At 41.3% G+C, this 23293-nt stretch overlaps 2 protein-coding genes across 10 annotated transcripts in view; both read left to right on the top strand.

Moving 5' to 3' along the window:
• Positions 1-206: 206 nt before the first annotated feature.
• Positions 207-14968, top strand: rsad2 (radical S-adenosyl methionine domain containing 2). The gene is made up of 6 exons (XM_080192111.1): positions 207-1863; positions 3555-3716; positions 5297-5526; positions 6839-6988; positions 10692-10724; positions 13015-14968. The coding sequence occupies exons 1-6, from the start codon at positions 1560-1562 to the stop codon at positions 13177-13179; spliced, it is 1044 nt and encodes a 347-aa protein (XP_080048237.1). The 5' UTR covers positions 207-1559; the 3' UTR covers positions 13180-14968.
• Positions 14969-20060: 5092 nt separating this feature from the next.
• The window catches only part of LOC145344862 (putative E3 ubiquitin-protein ligase RNF144A-A), a 74885-nt gene continuing 71652 nt past the window's right edge, over positions 20061-23293 (top strand). For 8 of the 9 annotated variants that reach the window (XR_013886994.1, XR_013886995.1, XR_013886996.1 and 5 more), the window contains exon 1: positions 20061-20307. The gene's annotated coding sequence lies outside the window, so the exon portion shown is untranslated. Of the gene's footprint in view, positions 20308-20520; positions 20555-23293 lie in introns of those variants that run through there. The other variant, XM_080192115.1, reaches the window with a different exon arrangement.

Genomic DNA, 23293 nt, shown 5'->3' on the forward strand with positions numbered 1-23293 from the left:
CTTGAGAAGCTAGTGGTGAGCTGTCTTCTTAAACCATTGTAGTCACTGAGGTGTAGGTACACCTACAGTGCTGTTACAGAGGGGGTTCCAGGATTTTGACCCAGCGACAGTGAAATATTTCCAAGTTAGGATGATGAGTGACTTAGAGGGGAACCTCCTGATTGTGATGTCCCTAGATATCTGTTGTTCTTGTCCTAGATGGAAATAGTTACAGGTTTGGAGGATACTTATTAGAAATTTACTTAATTATTACCTAATTATTAGAAAATTAGAGCACAGTGTAACTAACACCAGCCAACTGGAGATTGTTTCTTTTTTTCCCCTCGGGTACAGTTTCTAAGGCTGGAATTTTTGCAATGGTCGAAGTGCTGGTACATCGCAGGAGAGAGAATGCAGGCTGAGTGGAGGGAATATGTGGCACATTCATAGGAATTGCAGTGTGTTTGTTTTCATAGCACAGCAAGTAGCGAATTGTGTGTTTCTGGGCAAATGTGTGCATCTATGACAGCCACTATCCAAGTAATAGATATGGAAGATGCTCTATTTGGCTACAATAAATGGTGAGCTAGACTTTACCATCTGGGGATGAGCTGAGAGGTAAGAATGCTAACAAAACTATACAGATTGTGCCCATTATCTGCCATGACATTTTGCCAGCAGCAGAAAAGATGACAGATTCGCTGCCTAGCGGGAGGACAATTGAGTCACTCAACTGGCCAATCACGGACTGCTTCCTACATTTGTGCCCATCAGGAGGGCCTCTTCCCCCCGGGACAGACTGCCCTCAGCTCGGATGAAGGGTCACCTGACTCGAAAAGTTTGTTCTATTCTCTTTCCGCAGATGCTATCAGACCTGTTGACTTTCTCCAGCATTTTTGTTTCAGGTTCCAGCGTACGTGGTATTTTGCCTTTATCTTAGTGTTTGATTCACTGCCACTTCTCTTCCAAGAATACAAAAGCAAAATGCTGCGGATGCTGGGATCTGAAACGAAGCTCTGAGGAAGGGTCATCCTGACTCCAAACATTGGCTCCATTCTCTCTCCAGGGATGCTGTCAGACTTACTGAGATTTTCCAGCATTTTCTGCTTTTGTTTCTTCCAGGAATGCCTTCCTTGAAGAAGCACTGCTCTTCTCAAGGAGGCACACACACACACACACAACGCCAAGCGACAATGTCAACCCCCTCGGCAACAGTGCTGCTTGTCCACTTCTGCCTGCCGAAGTGGGGCTGTCTAGCACAGTCTGACAATATCAGCAGTGTCTTCAAGTCCTGTCCCATTTCAGCGAAATCATCGTGGCGAAAAGACAACAATGAATAAGAGTCACGTTTTCTCGAAGCACGAGTTGGGGGTGTTTGTCTTAACAGCTGACTCCATCTATTGCTGTTTTCACTTTCGATTTCTGTTCTGATTAACCGAAACTTAGCAACAGTATCTTGATGCCAGTCATTCTTCCTTGCGTCATACAGCGTACATATATACACCTTAGCATACCAAAACATTAGTAACGGGACAGAATCGCCACTGAGAATCACATCAGCACCACCTCCGGGGAGAAAAATGTACGTTGTGGTTCTTTGCATCAAGTTTCTGTTGCAAGTCTGCATCGACCGGGTGGGTGAGATCTCCCAGTGGTTGATGAAGCTCATAGCCTTGGGTAGATATGGGGTCAGTGAGAGGAGGAGGGAAAGAATAAAGGTGGGCGAGAAGAGTAGGGAGCCCTCTCCAAGTCCCACCAGTGTCAATTACCATTTCACCCGCCAATGCAATTACAAGTGCGGCTTCTGTTTCCACACCGCCAAGACATCTTTCGTGTTGCCCTTGGAAGAAGCCAAAAAAGGTCTGAAACTGCTTAAGGAAGCCGGTAAGTGACGGAATCCGCTTACGATGTTTAATGTCCCTTCATTCGGAATAACAATGTGCAATAGTAACGGGGGGAGGATAATTAATGATGATGTCCTCACATAAGAAATAATAATAGCCCGTGAAACTTCTTATATCTTTACAGTGCAATGTTGCGATTGATAATACGGGTCAAGTATAATAAACTAAACATTGGCGGATATCAGTGACAATTATTTACTTTAAAATTGATGTTTCCGTAGGACTTTTTTTAATTCACGTACTCACAGGGAAGTGTGTAGTAGCTACAGCAATGGGCAGAAGTACAAAGTGCACAATTCTGATATGTGATGAGCAAAGGGGAGGAGGCTGGACTGTGGACTAGCGGGCAACAGACAGCAATTGATGACATTGCCGGGCAATGGTAGTGGGTACTATGAGGAATAGAAATAGAATACAATAGGAGAAAGACATGTTCAAAATGTTTCCTGCTCCAAGACAGACTATGGAGTGTCAGCCTTAGTTCAGGAAATGAGTTACAGTATTTGTCCCAGCAATCTGGTCATGGGGACCATATCTCACCATGGGTCATGCCCCTACTGCCTAGGTTTATTTTCACGCTTGTAACATTACGGAATTTAACATGCTTGTGGCTATTCCATACATTAGTGAACTGACATGACTAGATTTCCATTATTTGTTTTGTTACTGAACTGGGGGGGCTCAGGAAATAACACTATAATCCTAGAGTATTCCTGTAAAATACCTGATAGGTACTCTTAAAAAGTACCTAGGGTGACAGTGATTAGCACTGCTGCCTCACAGTGCCAGGGACCCCGGGTTCGGTTCTTGGCTTGGGTCACTGCCTGTGTGGAGTTTGAATATTTTCATGGATTTCTGTCTGTGTGGGCTTCCTCCTGGTCTGAAAGGTGTGCTTGTCAGGTGCATTGGCCATGCTAAATTCTTACTCAGTGTATCTGAACAGGTGCCCGACTATGGCAGCTAGGGGATTTTCACAGTAATTTAGTTGCAGTGTTAATGTAACCTTCGCTGTGACATTAATAAATAAACTTTAAACTTAATGGTTGGATACAGCAATTAATAATGTGAATACACTGGGTTGAATGACCTTTCCAGAGGCAAATTGATAGGTTGAGGGAGCTAGGTCTTTTCTCCCTGGAGAGACGAAGGTTGAGAGGCGACCTGATAGAGGTTTATAAGATGTTGAGAGGTATAGATAGGGTGGATTCTCGGAGGCTATTTCCCAGGGCTGAAATGGTCGCTACGAGAGGACACAGGTTTAAGGTGCTGGGGAGCAGGTACAGAGGAGATGTCAGGGGTATGTTTTTCACTCAGAGGGTGGTGAGTGAGTGCAATCGGCTGCCGTCGGTGGTAGTAGAGGCAAACTTGTTGGGGTCTTTTAAGAGACTTCTGGATGCGTACATGGGATTTAATGGGATTGAGAGTTATAGATAGGCCTGGTAGGTAGGGATATGATCGGCGCAACTCGTGGGCCGAAGGGCCTGTTTGTGCTGTAGTGTTCTATGTTAAATTGACTTTGTTGTCCTTGTACTTCATTTAATTCATTATTATTCTGTGGTCTGAATTCTCTTTTTCTGACTGTCCTGTGAACATCAGGATTATATTGATGCCATTAGCTTCACTGTTGACATTGCAAAGATTTGATTCCAAACTTTTTTTTGTCTTGCCCAGGTATGGAAAAAATCAATTTTTCAGGAGGAGAGCCATTTCTGCACAATCGGGGGGAGTTTCTGGGCAAGCTGGTACAGTATTGTAAACAGGAGTTGAAACTGCCCAGTGTCAGCGTTGTGAGCAATGGAAGTCGGATCACCGAGAATTGGTTCAAGAATTACGGTAATCTGTATTCTACTTGTGTTCAGTTCTGAGATCGGTGGTACACCTGTGTACATATTCTATTCAGATTACAGTTTATATCTAACTAAATACTGCTGAGAAGAGTTAAAAGTAAACAAAGTACTTGCCAAGTGGTAATTATATTGTTTGTTGTGATGTTAAGCTACATAGAGCAAAAAACTCTTTGTTGAGTTTCTGGGGTGAGTCAACTCAGGCAGCTGACACCTGTAGAGCCAAAACCCAACAAGATGCCAGTTTCAATACTAGATAAATTTGTCAGTGTGAAATGTTTGTCAAGGATGTGCTAACATATCTAAGGGTAGAATACCTTTCTTGAATGCTGTGGTTCAACTCTTTGAGCTCATGTAAATGAGGTTGGTCTGAAAGTGAATTTCTAGTTGCACTATACAACATTAAGTCATGACCTTACTAAAAAATGTTAATTCATGTCAGTCCAAGTGCCATGATGTCAGCCGTTAGGCTACATATATTGAACCAGACATTCAAAAACCTATCTCAGTGAATCCCAACTAAGTGGGTTCAAGTTTTACTGGGGTCAGTGGGGAGGTGCCTCAAGCATAAATGAGTTTCTAGGGTGAGTCAACTCAGACAGCTGACACCTGTAGAAACTCAGACAAGATGACTCATTTATGCTTGAGGCACCTCCCCACTGACCCCAGTAAAACTTTAACCCACTTAGTTGGGATTCACTGAGATAGATTTTCCAATGTCTGGTTCAATATATGTAGCCTAACGGCTGATATCATGGCACTTGGGCTGACATGAATTAACATTTTTTAGTAAGGTCATGACTTAATGTTGTATAGTGCAACTAGAAATTCACTTTCATATCAACCTCATTTACATGAGCTCAAAGAGTTGAACCACAGGATTCAAGAAAGGTATTCTACCCTTAGATATGTTAGCACATCCTTGACAAACATTTCACACTGACAAGTTTATCTAGTATTGAAACTGGCATCTTGTTGGGTTTTGGCTCTACAGGTGTCAGCTGCCTGAGTTGACTCACCCTAGAAACTCAACAAAGAGTTTTCAATCAGTTTGATTCCAGAGCAACCCAGTGCTGCCATTTTGTAGTATCATAGAATCCCAATAGTGCAGAAGAAGGCCATTTAGCCCATCGAATCTGCACCAACTCTGACAGAGTATCTTACCCAGGCTCTGTCCCCCAGTCTATCCCCATAACCCCACACATTTATCATTACTAATTCAATTAACCTACACATCTTGGGACGCTAAGAAGCAATTTAACATGGTCATACCATCTATCCTGCATGTCTTTGGACTGTGGGAAGAGACTGGAGCATGTGGAGAAAACCCACACAGACATGGGGAAAATGTGCAAACTCCACAGTCGCCCAAGAAGTAAACCCAGGTCCCTGGCGCTGTGAGGCAGCTGTACTAACCAATGTGCCACTGTGCTGCGCCAGTAAACTAGTGCCAGGTAGTTTTTTTCTATACACTTTCCTGTAGAAAACAGAAGTAACAAGTTAATATCAGGCTTTTGAAAACTATGTTGCCGCAGCTTAATGCTTAATAGTCCAACATTGATGTTACAGGTAAGGACCTGGATATTTTGGCTGTTTCGTGTGACAGTTTTGATGAAGACACCAATCGTCTGATAGGCCGTGGGCAGGGAAACAAAAATCACATTGAAAACCTCCTAAAGGTCAGAAAGTGGTGCAAGGATTACCAAGTGGCTTTTAAAATCAACTCTGTCATTAACAGATTCAATCTTGAAGAGGATATGAATGAACAAATCAGGATGTTGAACCCAGTAAGATGGAAGGTAATTCAATTGAGTCATATTTCATGATTTCAGTTTCAAGCAATGAAACGTAAGAACATGGAGGACTGGGGCAGAATTCTAGTGTATCTGTTGCAGGGAGGACTGCTTTTTTTGGGTGACTCCAAACATCCTGAGCCAGCAGGGACAGTTGCTGCTTCCGCTCATTGGAATATGTGGAAAAACTGGTTTGAGTGCATGTGTGAGAACATCCCTTAACTTTTATGTAAATTAACCTAGCTAAAGCTGCTGGACTCAATGCTGGCCACAGCATTGAGAGCAGCCGAAATCTCATTGCTGCCATCAGAATAGGGTGTGTATTGGTCTCACAAAGAAATGTGGAAGTTGGGAAGACCTATTAATAAATTAATTTTCTTGAGTATTGTTTTGTTTGCATCTGACCTTAAGTATTTGCATGTCTCAGCAGACGCGTAAAAGGAATTTTCAAACCAAATTAATATGCTTTTAATATGGGCAATATGTTTAGATAATTGTGGAGAACAATTTATTTCTAGTCAGTGGATTTGCCTTCATTGTGGGTGTTAATATTGATTGTTTTATCAGAGCCTAATGACCTGAGTCTTGATGGCTCAATTTGAGATGTGCTCTGCATATTTAGTGATGATCATTGCAAAGGTCCATTTTTGACATTTTCCCCTTCTAGCATTGAAAATATGTATGAGTTTTTAAAGATAAAGAAGCCCACCAAAGGGGCCAGAGAGGTAAAGTTTCATTTGGAATATCTTGTTGTCTTTAAAGTGCAAATGTAAACCTGCCCATATATAGATTTTGAGTTGAAATGTTGGGAGTGGACAGTAAGACTAAGTCCTACAGTCAACTGTGGTGACCAGCTGTGGAAACATCAGATGGGTAGGATCCTGAAGGAAAAATACTTTCTAGCTCAGTGTGCCCTGAATGATAATGCTGGACTGTGGTGGTAACTTTGTAACTGATAGTTCACCAGGTTCTTCTTATGTGCCTCTGACCTGCTTTCAAATCCTGTTGATAACGATCAAAAATTCTCCTTCATAGTTGTGAACAGAAAGCCTCCCAAAAGTCAGAGCATGGTGTATTTTAAAATCTTTTTTTTGATTTCAAATCATGAAATTTGTTTTTTACAGTTTTAATCCAATGGGTTCAAATGCACATCAGAACACTGCTCATAACTTAGCATACCTTGGCAATAATGATGTAGGCGACAGGAACAGTTGGCCCACTCTGATAACTGGCGAACACATAATGCATGCATCACATGAGTAGGTTTGTGACAATGAGTTCTGTATATTGAATATTGTATTTATTTTATTCAATGCAGGTATTCCAGTGCTTGTTGATTGAAGGGGAGAATGCTGGAGAAGAAGCTCTGAGACATGCAGAAACATTTATTATCAGCAGCGAAGACTTTCAGAGATTTTTAGAGAGACATAAAGAGATCAAGTGTCTTGTGCCTGAATCTAATGAGAAGGTAAAATGTTGTCGGAATCGAAACAGAACTTGGAGTACTGCTTGAGTAGCAAAATTAGATGAGGGAAGCTTTTTGGGCTTTTCTTTATGTTTATGATCACCAGTCATCAGCTTTCAGCTTCTGTGAAAAGTGATTCTTTTCCTGCATATCTATTATCACAGATATAGCTTTGTTCTTCACCACTGACAGCGAGCAGTGGACTTTGTGCTTGATGTGGCAATAGCAGTCACATCTGCGACCCAAGTATATCATGACAATATCAATAAAAATACACTTCCAAGTCTGAAGGGCTGATTGTTTGCTTCTGTGAAGAAAACTTAACATGAAATAGTAAAATATTATAAAATTAACAGAAAATAAGATAATAAAACAGCCCATGAAGCTTCAGAGACAAAATAAAACAAAATATAACACAGGGCCATATTGGGAGATATTTAGGCAGATTATTAAAAGCATAATCAAAAAGGTAGATTTGAAGAAACGAATTAAAGGAGGAAAAGAAAGTAGAGAGGCAGAAAGGTTGAGGGAAGAAATTCTGGAACTTGTTGGCCTAGTAGTTGCAGAGATGGACATGAACGGTGGAAGTGATTAAAATCAGGCATGCTTCAGAGAGCGGAATTAGAGGGAAGCATATATTTCAGAGGGTTGTAAGACTAGAGGAAATTATAGAGATGAGAAGGGTTCAAGCCATGAAGGCATCATAAAACAAGGATGATTATTTTTAAAATTAAGATGTTATTTAACCAGGAACCAATGTGATAGGCAAAGCACAGGCATGATAGAAGAATGATATTTGGTGCAAGTTAGAAGATAAAAAGCAGAAAGTTTTTGATGACTTCATGTTTACAAAGGGTGCATTGGGAGATGCCAGCCAGGAGTACATTGAAATAGACAAGTCTGGACATAACAAAAACATGGATTAAGTTTCAGCAGCAGAACTGGGGCAAAGGTGGAAGCGGGCAGTTACAAAGATAAAAGTTGTCTTGTGACATAGCTCTGGCCCGCTCACGGTATGTTTCTCATGATGGAAGGCAGTGCACCGTTGGCTGGTGACAGCATCTTCTAGTTCCACCACTGTCAGTGGATTTCCCATTGACTCCACCCCAGAGAAACCTGCGGCGGGAGTGCACTGTAGCCAGGACAATAAGATCCCACCAGTGTGAATAGCCGGAATGTAACAGCCATAAGTTGTAATGTGCAAAAACAGACCATTTGGTCCAATCAGTTCATGCCAGCATTATGCCTCCCCACCCCCGCCCCGAGCCTATTCCTATCTTTCTTCAACTAACCTACAATTGTAAACCTATGTTCCCTTCTCCCTCATTTGCTTGTCTAAATGCATCTGTAACAATCACTTCAACCACTTCTTGTCGCTCTCTGAGTTAGCGAGTTCCACATTCTCACTGCTCTTTGGGTAAAGAAGTTTATTCTGGGTTCCCTATTGAATAGCATAGGTGCAGTTGAAAACTGATCTCAAGATGACAGGGCAAAAAGTCAATCCCCTCCGATGAATCCTGCCTAGAATAACAAAGATTCATCTCAAAAATGACATGTCTGTAGTACATCCTGTCTGTAATACATTATTAAGAAGAAGAGACTGGCTAGAGTGAATGTTGGACCCTTGGAGGATGAGAGGGGGGATTTAGCGGTGGGCAATGAGGAAATGGCTGAGGCTTTAAATAAGTTTTTTGCCTCGGTCTTCATGGAGGAGGACACGAATAGTTTGCCGGATATTAAAGATATAAGGGTGGTAGGAGATGAGGGCCTTAATGCGATTACTGTCACTAGAGAGGTAGTGCTTGATAGAGTACCGGGACTGAAGGTAGACAAGTCCCAGGGACTGGATAAAATGCATCCCAGGGTTCTGAAAGAAATGGCAAAGGTGATAGCGGATGCCTTATTTATCAAAATTCACTGGACTCCAGGGAAGTGCCGAAAGATTAGAAAACGGCTAATGTTACGCCGCTGTTTAAAAAAGGTAGCAGACAAAAGGCAGGGAATTATAGGCCGGTTAGTTTAACGTCTGTAGTTGGAAAAATGCTGGAATCCGTCATCAAAGAAGAAATAGCGAGGCACCTAGAAAAGAATGGTTTGATCGAGCAGACACAGCACGGATTCGTTAAGGGGAAGTCGTGTTTGACAAATTTATTGGATTTCTATGAGGATGTGACTAGTGCGGTAGATAGAGGGGAACCAGTAGACGTAGTGTTTTTAGCTTTCCAAAAGGCATTTGATAAGGTGCCTCACAAAAGGTTGCTATAGAAAGTTAGGGTGCAGGGAGTTGGGGGTAAGGTGTTAGCATGGATAGAGGATTGGCTGTCTAATAGGAAGCAGAGAGTTGGTATCAATGGGTGCTATTCTGGTTGGCAGTTGGTGACTAGTGGAGAGCCGCAGGGATCGGTGCTGGGGCCTCAACCTTTTATCATTTATATAGATGATCTGGAGGAAGGGGCTGAGAGTAGGGTGATGAAATTTGCTGATGACATGAAGTTGAGTGGAAAAGCAAATTGCGTAGAGGGTGTGGAAAGTCTGCAGAGAGATCTGAGCGAGAGGGCGAGGACCTGGCAGATGGAGTATAATGTTAGTGTGAGGTTATCCACTTTGGTAGAAATAATAGTAGGAGAGATTATTATTTAAAAGGCGAAAAACTGCAGCATGCTACGGTGCAGAGGGACCTGGGGGTCCTTGTGCACGAGCTGCAAAAACCCAGTCTGCAGGTGCAGCAGGTGATCAAGAAGGCGAATGGAATGTTGGCCTTTATAGCGAGGGGGATAGAATATAAAAGTAGGGAGGTCTTGCTGCAACTGTATAGGGTACTGGTGAGGCCGCAGCTGGAGTATTGTGTGCAGTTTTGGTCGCCGCACTTGCGGAAGGATATATTGGCCTTGGAGGGAGTGCAGAGAAGGTTCACTAGGCTGATACCAGAGATGAGGGGGTTAGCCTATGAAGAGAGACTAAATAGATTGGGTCTGTACTCGTTGGAGTTTAGAAGGCTGAGGGGGGAATCTTATAGAGACGTATAAGATAATGAAGGGGATAGATAGGGTAGAAGTAGAGAGATTCTTCCCGCTTAGAAAGGAAAGCAGGACTAGAGAGGGCACAGCCTCAAGATAAGTGGGGGGCAGTTTAGATCGGAGTTGAGGAGGAACTTCTTCACTCAAAGTGTGGTGAATCTCTGGAATTCTCTGCCCGTTGAAGTGGTGGAGGCTACTTGCTGAATATATTTAAGTCACGGGTAGATAGGTTTCTGATAGACAGGGGAATTAAGGGTTATGGGGAGAAAGCGGGAAAGTGGAACTGATCCACTTCAGATCAGCCATGATCTTATTGAATGGCGGGGCAGGCTCAAAGGGCTAGATGGCCTACTCCTGCTCCTATTTCTTATGTTCTTATCCATATGCCTAGATTACAATAAGTACTACTACTATAGACATATTCATATTAAATCTAATAATTGTTATCAGCCTTCGTCATTTTTTCTGTTGTTGACTCTTGTTGGTCTTTGCAGATAACAACTTGTCCACATTGAAAATTTATCCTACTGCTAATATTATACTTGAGCATTTTTCTTACTATTACTTCAGTCTTATGCCTTTGTGTTGTTTTCATTGGTGTAGTTTTGAATTTTGCACCTATTTGTGCCATTTCTGTTGAGCAAAGAGGATTGCGGTGATCCTGATTCATGTGTATGTTCTCTCCACAGATGCGAGATTCCTACCTCATCCTTGATGAATACGTAAGCACTCTTAATTCACCTGACATAATACAGTACTGTCTTGTTAAGTTCCCGTTAATTCTGCTTGTATACTAAAAGTGCATATAAAATGTGCTGCTGCGTGATTATTTCTATATTTTAAAAAATTGTTACTATAATTGAAGATTAATATAACATAAAGACCCTCACACCAGTTATACTTTGAGAACAATTCATTCAAAGAAGTTAGTGGAAGCAAATTCAAAGTAAGTTTCAGAAAGGAATTAAATGTATACTTCAAATTTAAAGGCAAAGAGATTGGACTAATCGGATAACTCTTTCCAAGGCTGAGTACAGACATTGTGAACCACATGACTTCCTTCTATGATGTATAATTCAATATAATTATATTTATAGAATTGCACTCAGAGGGAGCATGAGAATGTTAGTCAATTTCATGCAAAACTATGTTGTGCTAACAACCATGTTTTAATTGAATAACCACTCAGTTGCACTCAGTGCAACATGCTTAATTTATGATGATTTCTGTTTCTGAGAAATGCGGGTCAGTGAACTGAAAGGACATGATAAATTATTGAAGGGAGAATGACAGGTGAAGGGCTTCCAAAACTATATCCATCATCATTAAACAAATGACAAATCTGACATAAATATTCACAAATATTCCAAATTCTGTTTTCATTGGAAACATGTCTAACCTTTTGAAATGGTAGATATAATCTAGATTAAAACTGCATGGAAATTTTCAATGTTTGTCTTCTAAAGTCACATGTTTAAAACTTCAAATAGATGACAGAAACTGTTAAACTGATATTTATAGGAAAAACATATATATGCAATAGGTGTAGTGCCAGGCTTCTCTCTTACATTTTAGTTGTCAGACTGAAATAATATTGCTATGATCTTTTGCATTTGGTGTCACAATGGAGCTTAATTGTTTCTCGTGTACTCCACAAACATAGGATTAAGTATTGAAATGCATTCAAATTCACAATACAATGGATTCCATAGAACCATAGAAGCATAGAAAATTACAGCTCAGAAACAGGCCTTTTGGCCCTTCTTGTCTGTGCCAAATCATTTTTTGCCTCGTCCCATTGACCATAAAACCCTATAGTGCAGAAAGAGGCCCATCAAGTCTGCACCGACCACAATCCCAACCCGGCCCTACCTCCATATCCCTACGTATTTTACCCACTAATCCCTCTTACCTACGCGTCCTGGGACACTAAGGGGCAATTTTAACCTGGCAATCAACCTAACCTGCACATCTTTGGACCAACACTTGGACCATATCCCTCCACACCCCTCTCATCCATGAACCTGTCCAAGCTTTTCTTAAATGTTAAAAGTGACTCCACATTTACCACTTTATCCGGTAGCTAATTCCACACTCCCACCACTCTCTGCGTGAAGAAGCCCCCCATAATATTCCCTTTAAACTTCTCTCCTTTCACCCTTAACCCATGCCCTCCGGTTTTTTTCTCCCCTAGCCTCAGTGGAAAAAGCCTGCTTGCATTCACTCCAGCTATACCCATCAAAATCTTATACACCTCTATCAAATCTCCTCACATTCTTCTACGGTCCAGGGAATAAAGTCCTAACCTATTCAATCTCTCTCTGCAACTCAGCTTCTCAAGTCCCTGCAACATCCTCGTGAACTTTCTCTGCATACTTTCAGCCTTATTTACATCCTTCCTGTAAGTAGGTGACCAGAACTGTACACAATACTCTAAATCCAGCCTAACCGATGCCTTACCATAACACTCCAACTTTTATACTTGATACTCTGAGTTATAAAGGCCAATGTACCAAAAGCACTCTTTACGACCCTACCCACCTCTGAATCCATTTTTAGGGATTCACTGAGGACCAGGGAAATAATGCAGGTACACATGCACATAAATACTCAAATTGGTACATCTTAAAATCTGACATTGTTTTTAAATAGATTCTGTAAAGTAACAAGTTTGCAGTTTTTAATTGTTGGAGGAACAAAAACACTGGCATGCATATTCACTAAGACTTAGTTTAGCAGTGATGTAAAACTGGAAATGTTAGAAATGCTGCCTGCAATATGAACTGCCTGATTATTGTTTGCATTGAAGTCAATGCATAAAGGGAGACAGATCCAATGTCAGCTATTTTACATCCTCATTGAAGTTGAAAGTTCAAATCATTGTCATCTTTGAAATAAAATGTTAATGGAACTCAGATTTCACAGGTGATATGTACATATAGTTTATGTAAGCATTTTATAATTCCCTGTTTATAAACAATCTTCCCTCTCTGTTCTCTTAATATTTTTCAGATGCGCTTTCTAGATTGTACCCAAGGGAGAAAAGATCCATCCAAATCTATCTTGGATGTAGGCGTTGAGAATGCTATTAAATTTAGTGGGTTTGATGAGAAGATGTTTTTTAAACGTGGGGGTAAATATATATGGAGCAAAGCAGATATGCATTTGGAATGGTAACTGACTGTTTTTCCACATTCTTGCTTGTACTGATAATAAATCTGTCAAATATTGCCATATTTTAGACAATTCTAATAGTCTAAAAGAAAATGGTGCTGAATGCTATGTCTTTTCAAATACACCATGGTTGTACATTGTCATATAGGGCATATGTCTTGGACACATAAAGTCACTGCACTACTTTGTAGTGAAATGTAAAATTCACAACAAAGAAACAAGACTGCCAAAGGTGTATTTATTTTTCCCTTTGCATTCTGAAATGCTCAAAAGATTTTTATTGACTGGATTATAATGAATTGCAAACCGAGAGGTTAGAAAAAGGGTTTGGTGTGCTTTGTCCGTCCTGAGAAAACATTGTTGAGATGCAGGGTACAATGCATTGCCACATCTGAAAAGAATAGTCAACTGAAATATGAACTAATAAGTTTTGGGTGATTGACTGTATTTTGAATGGTTTATGTTTTTGTTACATTTTAATAGAGTATAAGTTGACCAGCATTAATGTATGAATATAATTAAAGTCCTCAAGAAGCTATTTTTAAAGTAAAAGATCAAAAACTAGTTTTGATAAAGATAAGGTCAGTGGTGTTCATTTTCAACATGGCCATTGTATTTATTACGAGAACTGTTATTTCTACTTCACAATAATAAGTGTAGCTTTTTTATTTTTTTAAATGTTTGAACTGTATTAATACAAGATGCAAGGCACTTCATAGTATATACTGTCTATTCTGTCAGTTCCTAGTGAATAATCACTTTACTCTTAAATTGCGTCCATTTGTTTGTGCAGAAAAACTCACTTATCAGAAGTTTATCTTCACTTATTTATACCACAGATGTCACTAGTCCAACAACCTTTTCGCTAAATACACTGTTATTACTGTCTTAATATCAGCTCACAGTCCCAGTTTTTTTTTAGAGTTCTGTTTCTGTAACTCTGTCATTCAATGAATTAAAAGCAGGCAGCATTTACAGCAAGCATGTATATTTACACAAATAGCAGGAATAGTGGTTTGCTTCCAATCTTGGCAATGTACAGATAGTGAGAAGACTTGATATTAATTTATTACAATCCCAACAAGTAACAAAGCGACATAAATAAAGTAAAAGATGAAAAAAAAATTTATCCCTCTTTTGTATTCATCTGCTTTGCCACTTTTACGTTAGTTCAGAGCCAATTACACCCGAATGCAATAACTTGCATTATGTTTATCTCATAATGCTACTTTATTACACGGTACATATGAATAAAACATTATCTTTTGGTCTTTGCTTCTCTCACTTGTTTATTTGTCTGTCTCATCTGCTGGTTTTTATTAACTTCCCCAACCATCCTGGGACTTTTTGTCCCCTTTTTGTTTTACCTATTTTTCATTGCTTTCTGTTAAAAATATTTTACATCTCCCTCTGGCCAGCTCTTTATTTCCAAATCAGCTTTCATTACATTTATTTCTGTATCCACCTCTGCTGCTGTGTACTTGATCTTACACTGAAACTTCGTAACCAATTCTCTATTTCACCACAACTCTAATACCCTTGATCCAAATAATCTTCTTCACAAGCACACACTAAGCTCCAATGAACAACTGATCTAGCAGAACGACTCTATTTCAAAAGGATGTCTGTATAAATAAGGTATTATTAGGATGTTTAGTTAATAGTGTTTGGAACTTTTGAATTATATGAGCTCATCCAGCAGTGGGATTGATGTATAGATCAATACTTGTATTTTGTGTATATAATGACTTTTTCAATATTTTGTACTAATAAGTGCTATAACATCTGAATAAAGTGGTTAAAAATATGTAATGCCTACTTTGCATTTTATTTTTGAGATTCTCATTAGATAAAAGAACACAGTCCTTTCATTTAGTCAATATTAAGCAGAGTTTGTACATTGTATTCCTGTAAGGTGAGATCTAAAACTCCCAGAAAAATTGTATCAATGAAGTTATGACAATCAAGTGGGAGTACCCACACAGACATTCGCTCTCCAACTGAATGGTTCTAAAACTTTCTACCTTTGTTTCCAATTTCTCGCAGCTATAGGTTTATTTTAATGTTTTCTTCATCTTGCTACACGCTGCAAAATCCTTAACAATCCTCAAAGGTTCACACTGGACACTACATTATGAAGAATTTTCCCTCAGGGAAGCTATGCAATTTTTAAACTGAATTATAACTTATGTGATTCAAAATGCATTCAAAGAAAAGAGGTACATCTTGTAGATCTTAGCACTTTTAAAATATATATATTTATATGTGTTAACAATGTCAATACAGCAAAATGACTTGATTTCCTACTGCACCTTAAAATCATAGAATCCCTGCAGTGCAGAAACAGGCCATTCGGCCCATTGAGTCTGTGCCGACCACAATCCCACCCAGGCCCTACCCCCATATCCCTGCATATTTTACCCACTAATCCCTCTAACCTACACATCTCAGACCACTAAGGGCAATTTTAGCACAGCCAATCAACCTAACCCATACATTTTTGGACTGTGGAAGGAAACCAGAGCTCCCAGAGGAAACCCACACAGACACAAGGAGAATGTGCAAACTCCACACAGACAGTGACCCAAGCCAGGTATTGAACCCAGGTCCCTAGAGCTATGAAGCAGCAGTGCTAACCACTGTATTACTATGCTGCCCCAGCATAGTAAGTAGCACAGTAGGGCTTTGAAGAGTTTGAACAGACCCCTCCAAGTAAGTGTACATCCGTTATTTGGGATTGAGGCCTTTAGAAAAGTGAAGGTTGATGCATGACCTTATAGATGTGTTTAAGATTATGATCAAACCAATGGAATAGATATAGAAAAAACATTTCCTCTTCTATGAGTTTTTGATAAGCGAGGGGATTAAGGGTTATGGGGTGAGGGCGGGAATGTGGAACTGAGCCACGACAGATCAGCCATGATCTTATTGAATGGCGGGGCAGGCTCGAAGGGCTGGATGGCCTACTCCCGCTCCTATTTCTTATGTTCTTATGAGTCCAAAGTGAAGTGGGTTGTAGCAACTAACACATCCAATAAAAACTTAGGTGAAACTTATTTAAGCACAGAGTGATTAGAATGTGAAATTTCCAAACAGAAACAGTTGAGATGAATAGTATGAATGTATTAAAACAGAAGCTAGATAAATAGCACATGCAGGAAAGGAAAAAATGATATTTGATAGGATAGGTTTAGTTGCAGTCTGGTGAAGTGCTCATGTGACATACACACTGGGATGGATGAGTTGGGTGAAATGATTTATTTTTGCACTGTATGTTCCATGTATTTTTTATAGCTGAAGGGATTAAAAGTTTTGGGCATATTGTAATTGCACGTAAGATTCCACATTCTCTTAAGGTCATATATTTAATTTGGGTGCAAATAGGTATGAAAATCTGCCCCTCAGTCTTTTTCAAGTTGACCCACTCCAAGAGCCAGCACTGATCATCCGGCAACTCCAAAAGCACAGACATTCCTTCAGATCTCTCTCAAGATCAACTCTCTGAAAAGAGCTAAATTCCAGAGGTGAGGTGAGTGTGATTGCCTTTGACATTGTGGCAGTATTTGACTAAGTTTTGCTTTAGGGGACCCTAGCAAATTTGAAGTCAGTGGAATCAGTAAGACTTTCCATTTGATACAGTTATACCTGGCCCAAAGCACCAATATCACAGCCCCAGGACATTGCTGCAGGAGTTCCTCAGGGTTATCTCCTGGGCCCAACCATCTCCAGCTTTTCAGAATGAACTTTCCTGCTGCATAAGGTTAGAAATTGGGATATTTGCTAATACTTGCAGGACTAATCACAATTCCTCAGGTACTGAGACAGTTTGTGTTTGCATTCATCAAGACCTAAATAGTATTAAGGTTTGGGGTGACATATGGCAAATTACATTAATGCTACATAAGTGTCATGAAATGACCATCTCCAACAAAAGTACCTAACCATCTACCCTTAATATTCAGTGGTAATACCAGGGCTGAATCCTCTACCATCATATCCTGGAGGTTACCCATTAATCTGAAACCTAATAGGACCAGATATGTAAATATCATGGCTACAACAACAAGTCAGGGCTGGGAATTCTGCTGCCAGTAGCCCATATCAGGACTGGCCAAAGTCTGTCCACCAATCGACAAAGCACAAATCACAAGTGTGATGGAATCCTATACATTGCCTGGATGACTTTATATATCTTTACAACTATATAAAGAAGAGACTGGCTAGAGTGAATGTTAGACCCTTGGAGTATGATAGGGGGGATTTAGTGGTGGGTAACAAGGAAATGGCTGAGGCTTTAAATAAGTTTTTGTGTTGGTCTTCACGGAGGAGTACACAAATAGCTTGCCAAACATTAAAGATAGAAGGATGGTAGGAAATGAGGTCCTTAAAGCAATCACTGTCACTAGAGAGGTAGTGCTTGATAGACAAGTCCCCGGGACTGGATAAAATGCATCCCAGGGTTCTGAAAGAAATGACAGAGGTGATAGCAGATGCCTTAGTAATTATTTATCAAAATTCACTGGACTCTGGGGAAGCACCGGAAGATTGGAAAACGGCTAATGTTACGCCGCTGTTTAAATAAGGTAGCAGACAAAAGGCAGGGAATTATAGGCCAGTTAGCTTAACGTCCGTAGTTGGAAAAATGCTAGAATCCATCATCAAAGAGGAAATAGCAAGACACCTAGAAAAGAACAGCTTGATCAAGCAGACACAGCATGGATTCATGAAGGGGAAGTCGTATTTAACGAATTTATTGGATTTCTATGAGGATGTGACTAGTGTGGTAGATAGACGGGAACCGGTGGGTGTGGTGTTTTTAGATTTCCAGAAGGCGTTCGATAAGGTGCCTCACAAAAGGTTGCTGCAGAAGGTTAGAGTGCACCGAGTTGGGGGTAAGGTGTTGGCGTGGATTGAGGATTGGTTATCTAACAGGAAACAGAGAGTTGGAATCAATGGATGCTTTTCTGATTGGCAGTTGGTGACTAGTGGAGTGCCGCAGGGATCGGTGCTGGGGCCTCAACTGTTTACCATTTACACAGACGATCTGGAGGAGGGGGCCGAGTGTAGAGTAACAAAATTTGCTGATGACACGAAGATGAGTGGAAAAGCAAATTGTGTGGAAGGCACGGAAAGTCTGCAGAGAGATCTGGATAGGCTGAGAGAGTGGGCAAGAACCTGGCAGATGGAGTATAACGTTGGCAAATGTGAGGTCATCCACTTTGGTAGAAATAATAGTAGGAGGGATTATTATTTAAAGGGTGAAAAGCTGCAGCATGCTACTGTGCAGAGGGACCTGGGGGTCCTTGTGCACGAATTGCAAAAACCCAGTCTGCAGGTGCAGCAGGTGATCAAGAAGGCAAATGGAATATTGGCCTTTATAGCGAGGGGGATCAAATATAAAAGCAGGGAGGTCTTGCTGCAACAGTACAGGGCACTGGTGAGGCTGCAATTGGAGTACTGTGTGCAGGTTTGGTCCCCGTATTTGCAAAAGGATATGTTGGCCTTGGAGGGAGCACACAGAAGGTTCACCAGGCTGATACCAGAGATGAGGGGATTAGCTTATGAAGATAGATTGAATAGACTGGGTCTGTACTCGTAAGAATTTAGAAGGCTGAGGGGGGAATCTTATAGAGACTTACAAGGTAATGAAGGGGCTAGATAGAGTAGAGGTAGAGAGATTCTTCCCGCTTAGAAAGGATAGAAGAACTAGAGGGCACAGCCTCAAAATAAGGGGAGGGCAGTTTAGAACAGAGTTGAGGAGGAACTTCTTCACTCAAAGGGTGGTGAATCTCTGGAATTCTCTGCCCATTGAAGTGGTGGAGGCTACCTCGTTAAATATATTTAAGTCACAGGTAGATAGGTTTCTGATAGACAAGGGAATTAAGGGTTATGGGGAGAAAGCGGAACTGATTCACTTCAGATCAGCCATGATCTTATTGAATAGCAGGGCAGGCTCAAAGGGCTAGATGGCCTACTCCTGCTCCTATTTCTTATGACTGCAGCTCCAACAACATTTAAGAAGTCTGACCCCACTTGACTGACATCCTATTTACTTCTTTAAAGATCTCTGCATCCCCAAAATGCTGTGGCAGCAGTGTACACCATCTACAAGATGCACCACAGCAACTCCCCAAGGATATTTCAACAACTTCCAAACCCATGACCTCTACCATCTGAAAGAACAAAGGCAGCAGATGCATGGGAACACTAATGCCTTACACGATCCCCTCAGGTCATACAGCATCCTGCCTTGGAAAGGCATCTCAGCTTCTTAACTGTGCCTGGGTCGAAATCCCTCGAAACTGGCACCCTGAGCAGCATTGTGGTATCGACAACACCAGGGACGGCAGCGGTGCAAGAAGTTTGCTGCTGGCCACCAGCTTCCCAAGGGCAATCGGGGGGCAGGCGACAAACTGCTGGCCTTACCCACAACTTCTGAATGAATAAAGGAAAATCCAGTCCTCATTCATTCTGTTGCCTGAACACGGTAATGCATTAATTCCCGCGCACTGAACACGACGGGACTGGTGTTAGTGACGATGTGTGGGGCGGGGTGGGCGGGGGAGGTATTATCATTGGGAGGGGAGAATGCAGCTGTTCAAAGCCGCAATCAATGGCAACAGTAACACGAGTGCCGCGGGGAGGATACACGAGCCCGCAGCGAAGTGACAGCTGCTCATCAGCGGCGGGCTCGCTACACCGAGCGCCTCCTAGCAACGGTTCACCCGGCGTTCCATTCCGATTGTCCCCGCTCTGTGGCCTCGCGCTGTGTGTGTTGGCCGGGGTTTCATTGGCCGGCGCTGTAGCAAGCTCAGCCCAAGGAGGGGGGTGTGGGCGGGCTGGGCTGGCGCTGCTGCTGCTGCTGCTGCTGCCAGTGACGCACAGCCCACACAGTGCCATCGGTGTGGCGGCTTTTGCACTGCCGGATGCAGCCGCTGCCACCTTTCGAAACAATAAGGGAAGGAACCAAAAAAGGATATTTTAAAAAAAAACTCGAGTTTGCATGGGCAGTGGAGAAGGGAAAGAGAGGAAAAAAAGTAAGGAGGAAGGGAGGAAAATACACAACAACGCCTTCCTGGACAGCTTCTGTCTCGACAGGTTTTGCAATTGAACCTCACCAAAGAGACAAAGGTGGGTGTTGCGTTTTTTTAACATGTATGTGCATGCAAGGTGCTGAGTTGGGATGGGGAATCCGAAATAATTTAGTGTACCGACCCGCCCTCGTTGCCCCCTTCCTCTGCAATCAGCCAACTTTGTCGCCCAAGTGGCCCGGAATGTGGCACCATTTCTTTTATCACCACGGGGACTGCAACCTGATTGTATTGTATTCACCCACCCCCGGCACCGGGATCTCGTCGAACCAGTCGAAGCCGCCTTGGTAACACGTTAGTTCCTGGCACAGTATCGCCACTGAGTTAAGATTAGAGGGAGGGAGGACGAAACTGGTATAAAGGAAATGCTTCCCCATTTGTCCCTTGTCACCCCAACGTTGGCAGCGATTGTACCTCAATGGCAACGTCTGCTAAACGATAAAGAGGTGGTGGCTGTGCCTCAGAGTAACTAGATTACTTGGAACGTTTCTCTCCGGCTACATATTTTCGTTTAAGCAAAAAAGAATGCGCCGAGTGCGTTATTTACGGAAATGACTGTACGTTGTAAAAATGATTCTGTTTTTAGCTTGGAATTGCGATCGTGATGCCGGGTGACAAATCCTTGTTAAAAACGAGCCTTTAGATGGCACACTTGATAGATTTGGTCTCCGCCATCCCAAGCACCACAAAAAATAGCATTGCTAGTTAGTGCCTTTCTGATTTTGTTCTTTGTTTCCACTAATACAAACCAGCCTTTCACTGAAAATAACGTGATTTATGCTGCTTGTTTTTTCTGTGTAAGCTACGAAGATGTAGATTAAGCTTGTAGATCATGGTGTATGTATTGAGTTTGTCAAATTCTGTAGGGTTTTTTACACGTTAAATAAATACACATTTAGGAATATGGTTTGGCGGTATTGCGCAAAATTTGCTTTTCAAGAGAGGTAATTAATATTAAACATTCAGTAAGCTGCAAAGAACTTCATGGTGTGAATTTTAATATTTAAATTCATTCACATTGTTTCATTGCAAGGACCACTTTTTCAAAAGTAAATCTATCTTAATATTCTGAAGGGGCAGCATCAGGTTATTACTCAACAGACAAATTGTCGCTGGGTATCTTAAAGTGTAAGTCCAGGCAGGGGCAACAACTTAATTTTATGGCCTCTTCAGTGTAAAAAAAATCGTACCTTAAATGGATATAATGGGAGCGCATTAGAATGAGTGGTCAAAATCATGGATTTTGAGAAGACTTTTAAAGTGGGAAAGCGGTGGAAATTCTGGGGGAAGATTCGTTTTGGGAGTTTGAGACTGGGCCCATGGTTGCCAAAGGTTGTGCCACTAATTGGTGAATGTAGATAAGTTCAGAGTCAGAAGACAAATGAGAAAGTATACAAGACAAGATTTGAGGTGCAACGCATTATGAGAGGGATTGGAAGATAAGTGAATTTCAAACGTCACTCAGTGAAAATCAAGAATGGGAGTGGGAGGATTTCTAATAAGTTTCATTTCTTACATTGAAGTGCCAGATCATTTACTATCCTGTAAATTTTAACACGCTTGTTAGTTCTTGCTTGTGTAAGGACACTGAGCAATGCATCCTCAATTATGACCAAGACAGAGTTTATAGATTACTATAGATTCATGCTCTGACTAATTTGGAAGCTCAAAGCACCACTGTGCATTGGCTAACAAGCATGTCATACATCATTTATATACAATCGTGCTCTGAATCTTGGGGGCAACCTATACAGCGATGATAATTTGATCAGTACCTACTGTTGCAACGTATGGTAATTTTAAAACTCAAAGGTGCAAAGGGCAACACCAGTGCACTAATTGAATTGTGTCATGTTGTTAGTGAACTGGAGTTAAATTGAGTCAAACACAGTTGACTAAATACTGTCAATTTGGAAAACATGGGATGTTGGCACTGCTAGTAGGCCAGCATTTATTGCACATAGCTTTAAGAAGATGGTGGTGATTTGGCATTTTCAACCATTGCAGTTCATGTGATGTAGGTACACCCGTGTCATTAGGAAGGGAGTTCCAATGACAGTAATGGAATGGCAATATATTTTTGAATCAGAATGGTGTGTGTCTTGCAGGGGAACTTGCAGATGGTGGTGTTTCAGTGCATCTGCTGGCCTTGTCCTTCTAGATGATAGAGGTTGTGGGTTTAGAAGGTACTGTCAAATTAGCCTACTTGAGTTGCTGCAGTGCAAAATTGTACATAGTACACAGTACTGTCACTGTGCATCGGTAATGGAGAGAGTGGATGGGGATGGAGTACCAATCAAGTGGGCTGCTTTGTCCTGAATGATGTTGAGGCTCTTGTGTTGTTGGAGCTTCACTTATCCAGGCAAGTGGTGAGTATTCCAGCACATGCCTGACTTGTGCCTTTTGTAGTTGGTGGACAGGCATTGGGGAGTCAGTAAGTGACTTGTTATAGAATTTCCAGCCTCTCCCTGCTCTAGTAGCCACTGTATTTGTATGGCTAGTTTAGTTTCTGGTCAATAGTAACCCACCCCAAATGTTGATGGGAGGGTAGGGGAGTGCTCAGCAATAATAATGCCACTGAATGTCAAGGGGAGATGGTTAGATTCTCTTTTGTTGGAAATAGTCACTATCTGGTGGCATTTTGTGACATGAATGTTACTTGCCACTTAAAAGCTCAAGCCTGAATATTGTTGAGGTCTTGCTACATATGGCCAGTTGATAAATTTGTTCGCTCTGCAACAGCACTTTCTTGCAGTATTCATGCTACTTTGGTTGCAAATGTTGCCTGAAAATCCGAATATAACGAGAATGCAAACTGGATTGTAAAACTGCTTTACATGAAAAATGGTGTCACAGGAAGGCAGGTCATTTGAATATCATGCTCTTCTGTTTACATTAGCTGCTGCCATTTCAAATTGAAACTTATTGGATGCTACTTTTTGTAATTTGTGTGCTGGAACCCAAACATCTCCACCCTACTGATGCATGAGTTTGTCAGAGCAGTATCCTAGGCCTAACCATATCAG

Source organism: Carcharhinus amblyrhynchos, chromosome 7 (assembly GCF_965287045.1).
Source record: "Carcharhinus amblyrhynchos chromosome 7, sCarAmb.v2.hapA, whole genome shotgun sequence".
In the NCBI taxonomy this organism is placed as follows: domain Eukaryota; kingdom Metazoa; phylum Chordata; class Chondrichthyes; order Carcharhiniformes; family Carcharhinidae; genus Carcharhinus; species Carcharhinus amblyrhynchos.

What these genes read in the sequence shown, in the direction of transcription:
- rsad2 (XM_080192111.1), top strand. Translation starts at nt 1,560, where the DNA reads ATGTACGTTGTGGTTCTTTGCATCAAGTTTCTGTTGCAAGTCTGCATC. An exon ending in GAATTGGTTCAAGAATTACG is followed by an intron (nt 3,717 to 5,296) that starts GTAATCTGTATT and finishes TTGATGTTACAG; the next exon opens with GTAAGGACCTGGATATTTTG. An exon ending in TGAACCCAGTAAGATGGAAG is followed by an intron (nt 5,527 to 6,838) that starts GTAATTCAATTG and finishes TATTCAATGCAG; the next exon opens with GTATTCCAGTGCTTGTTGAT.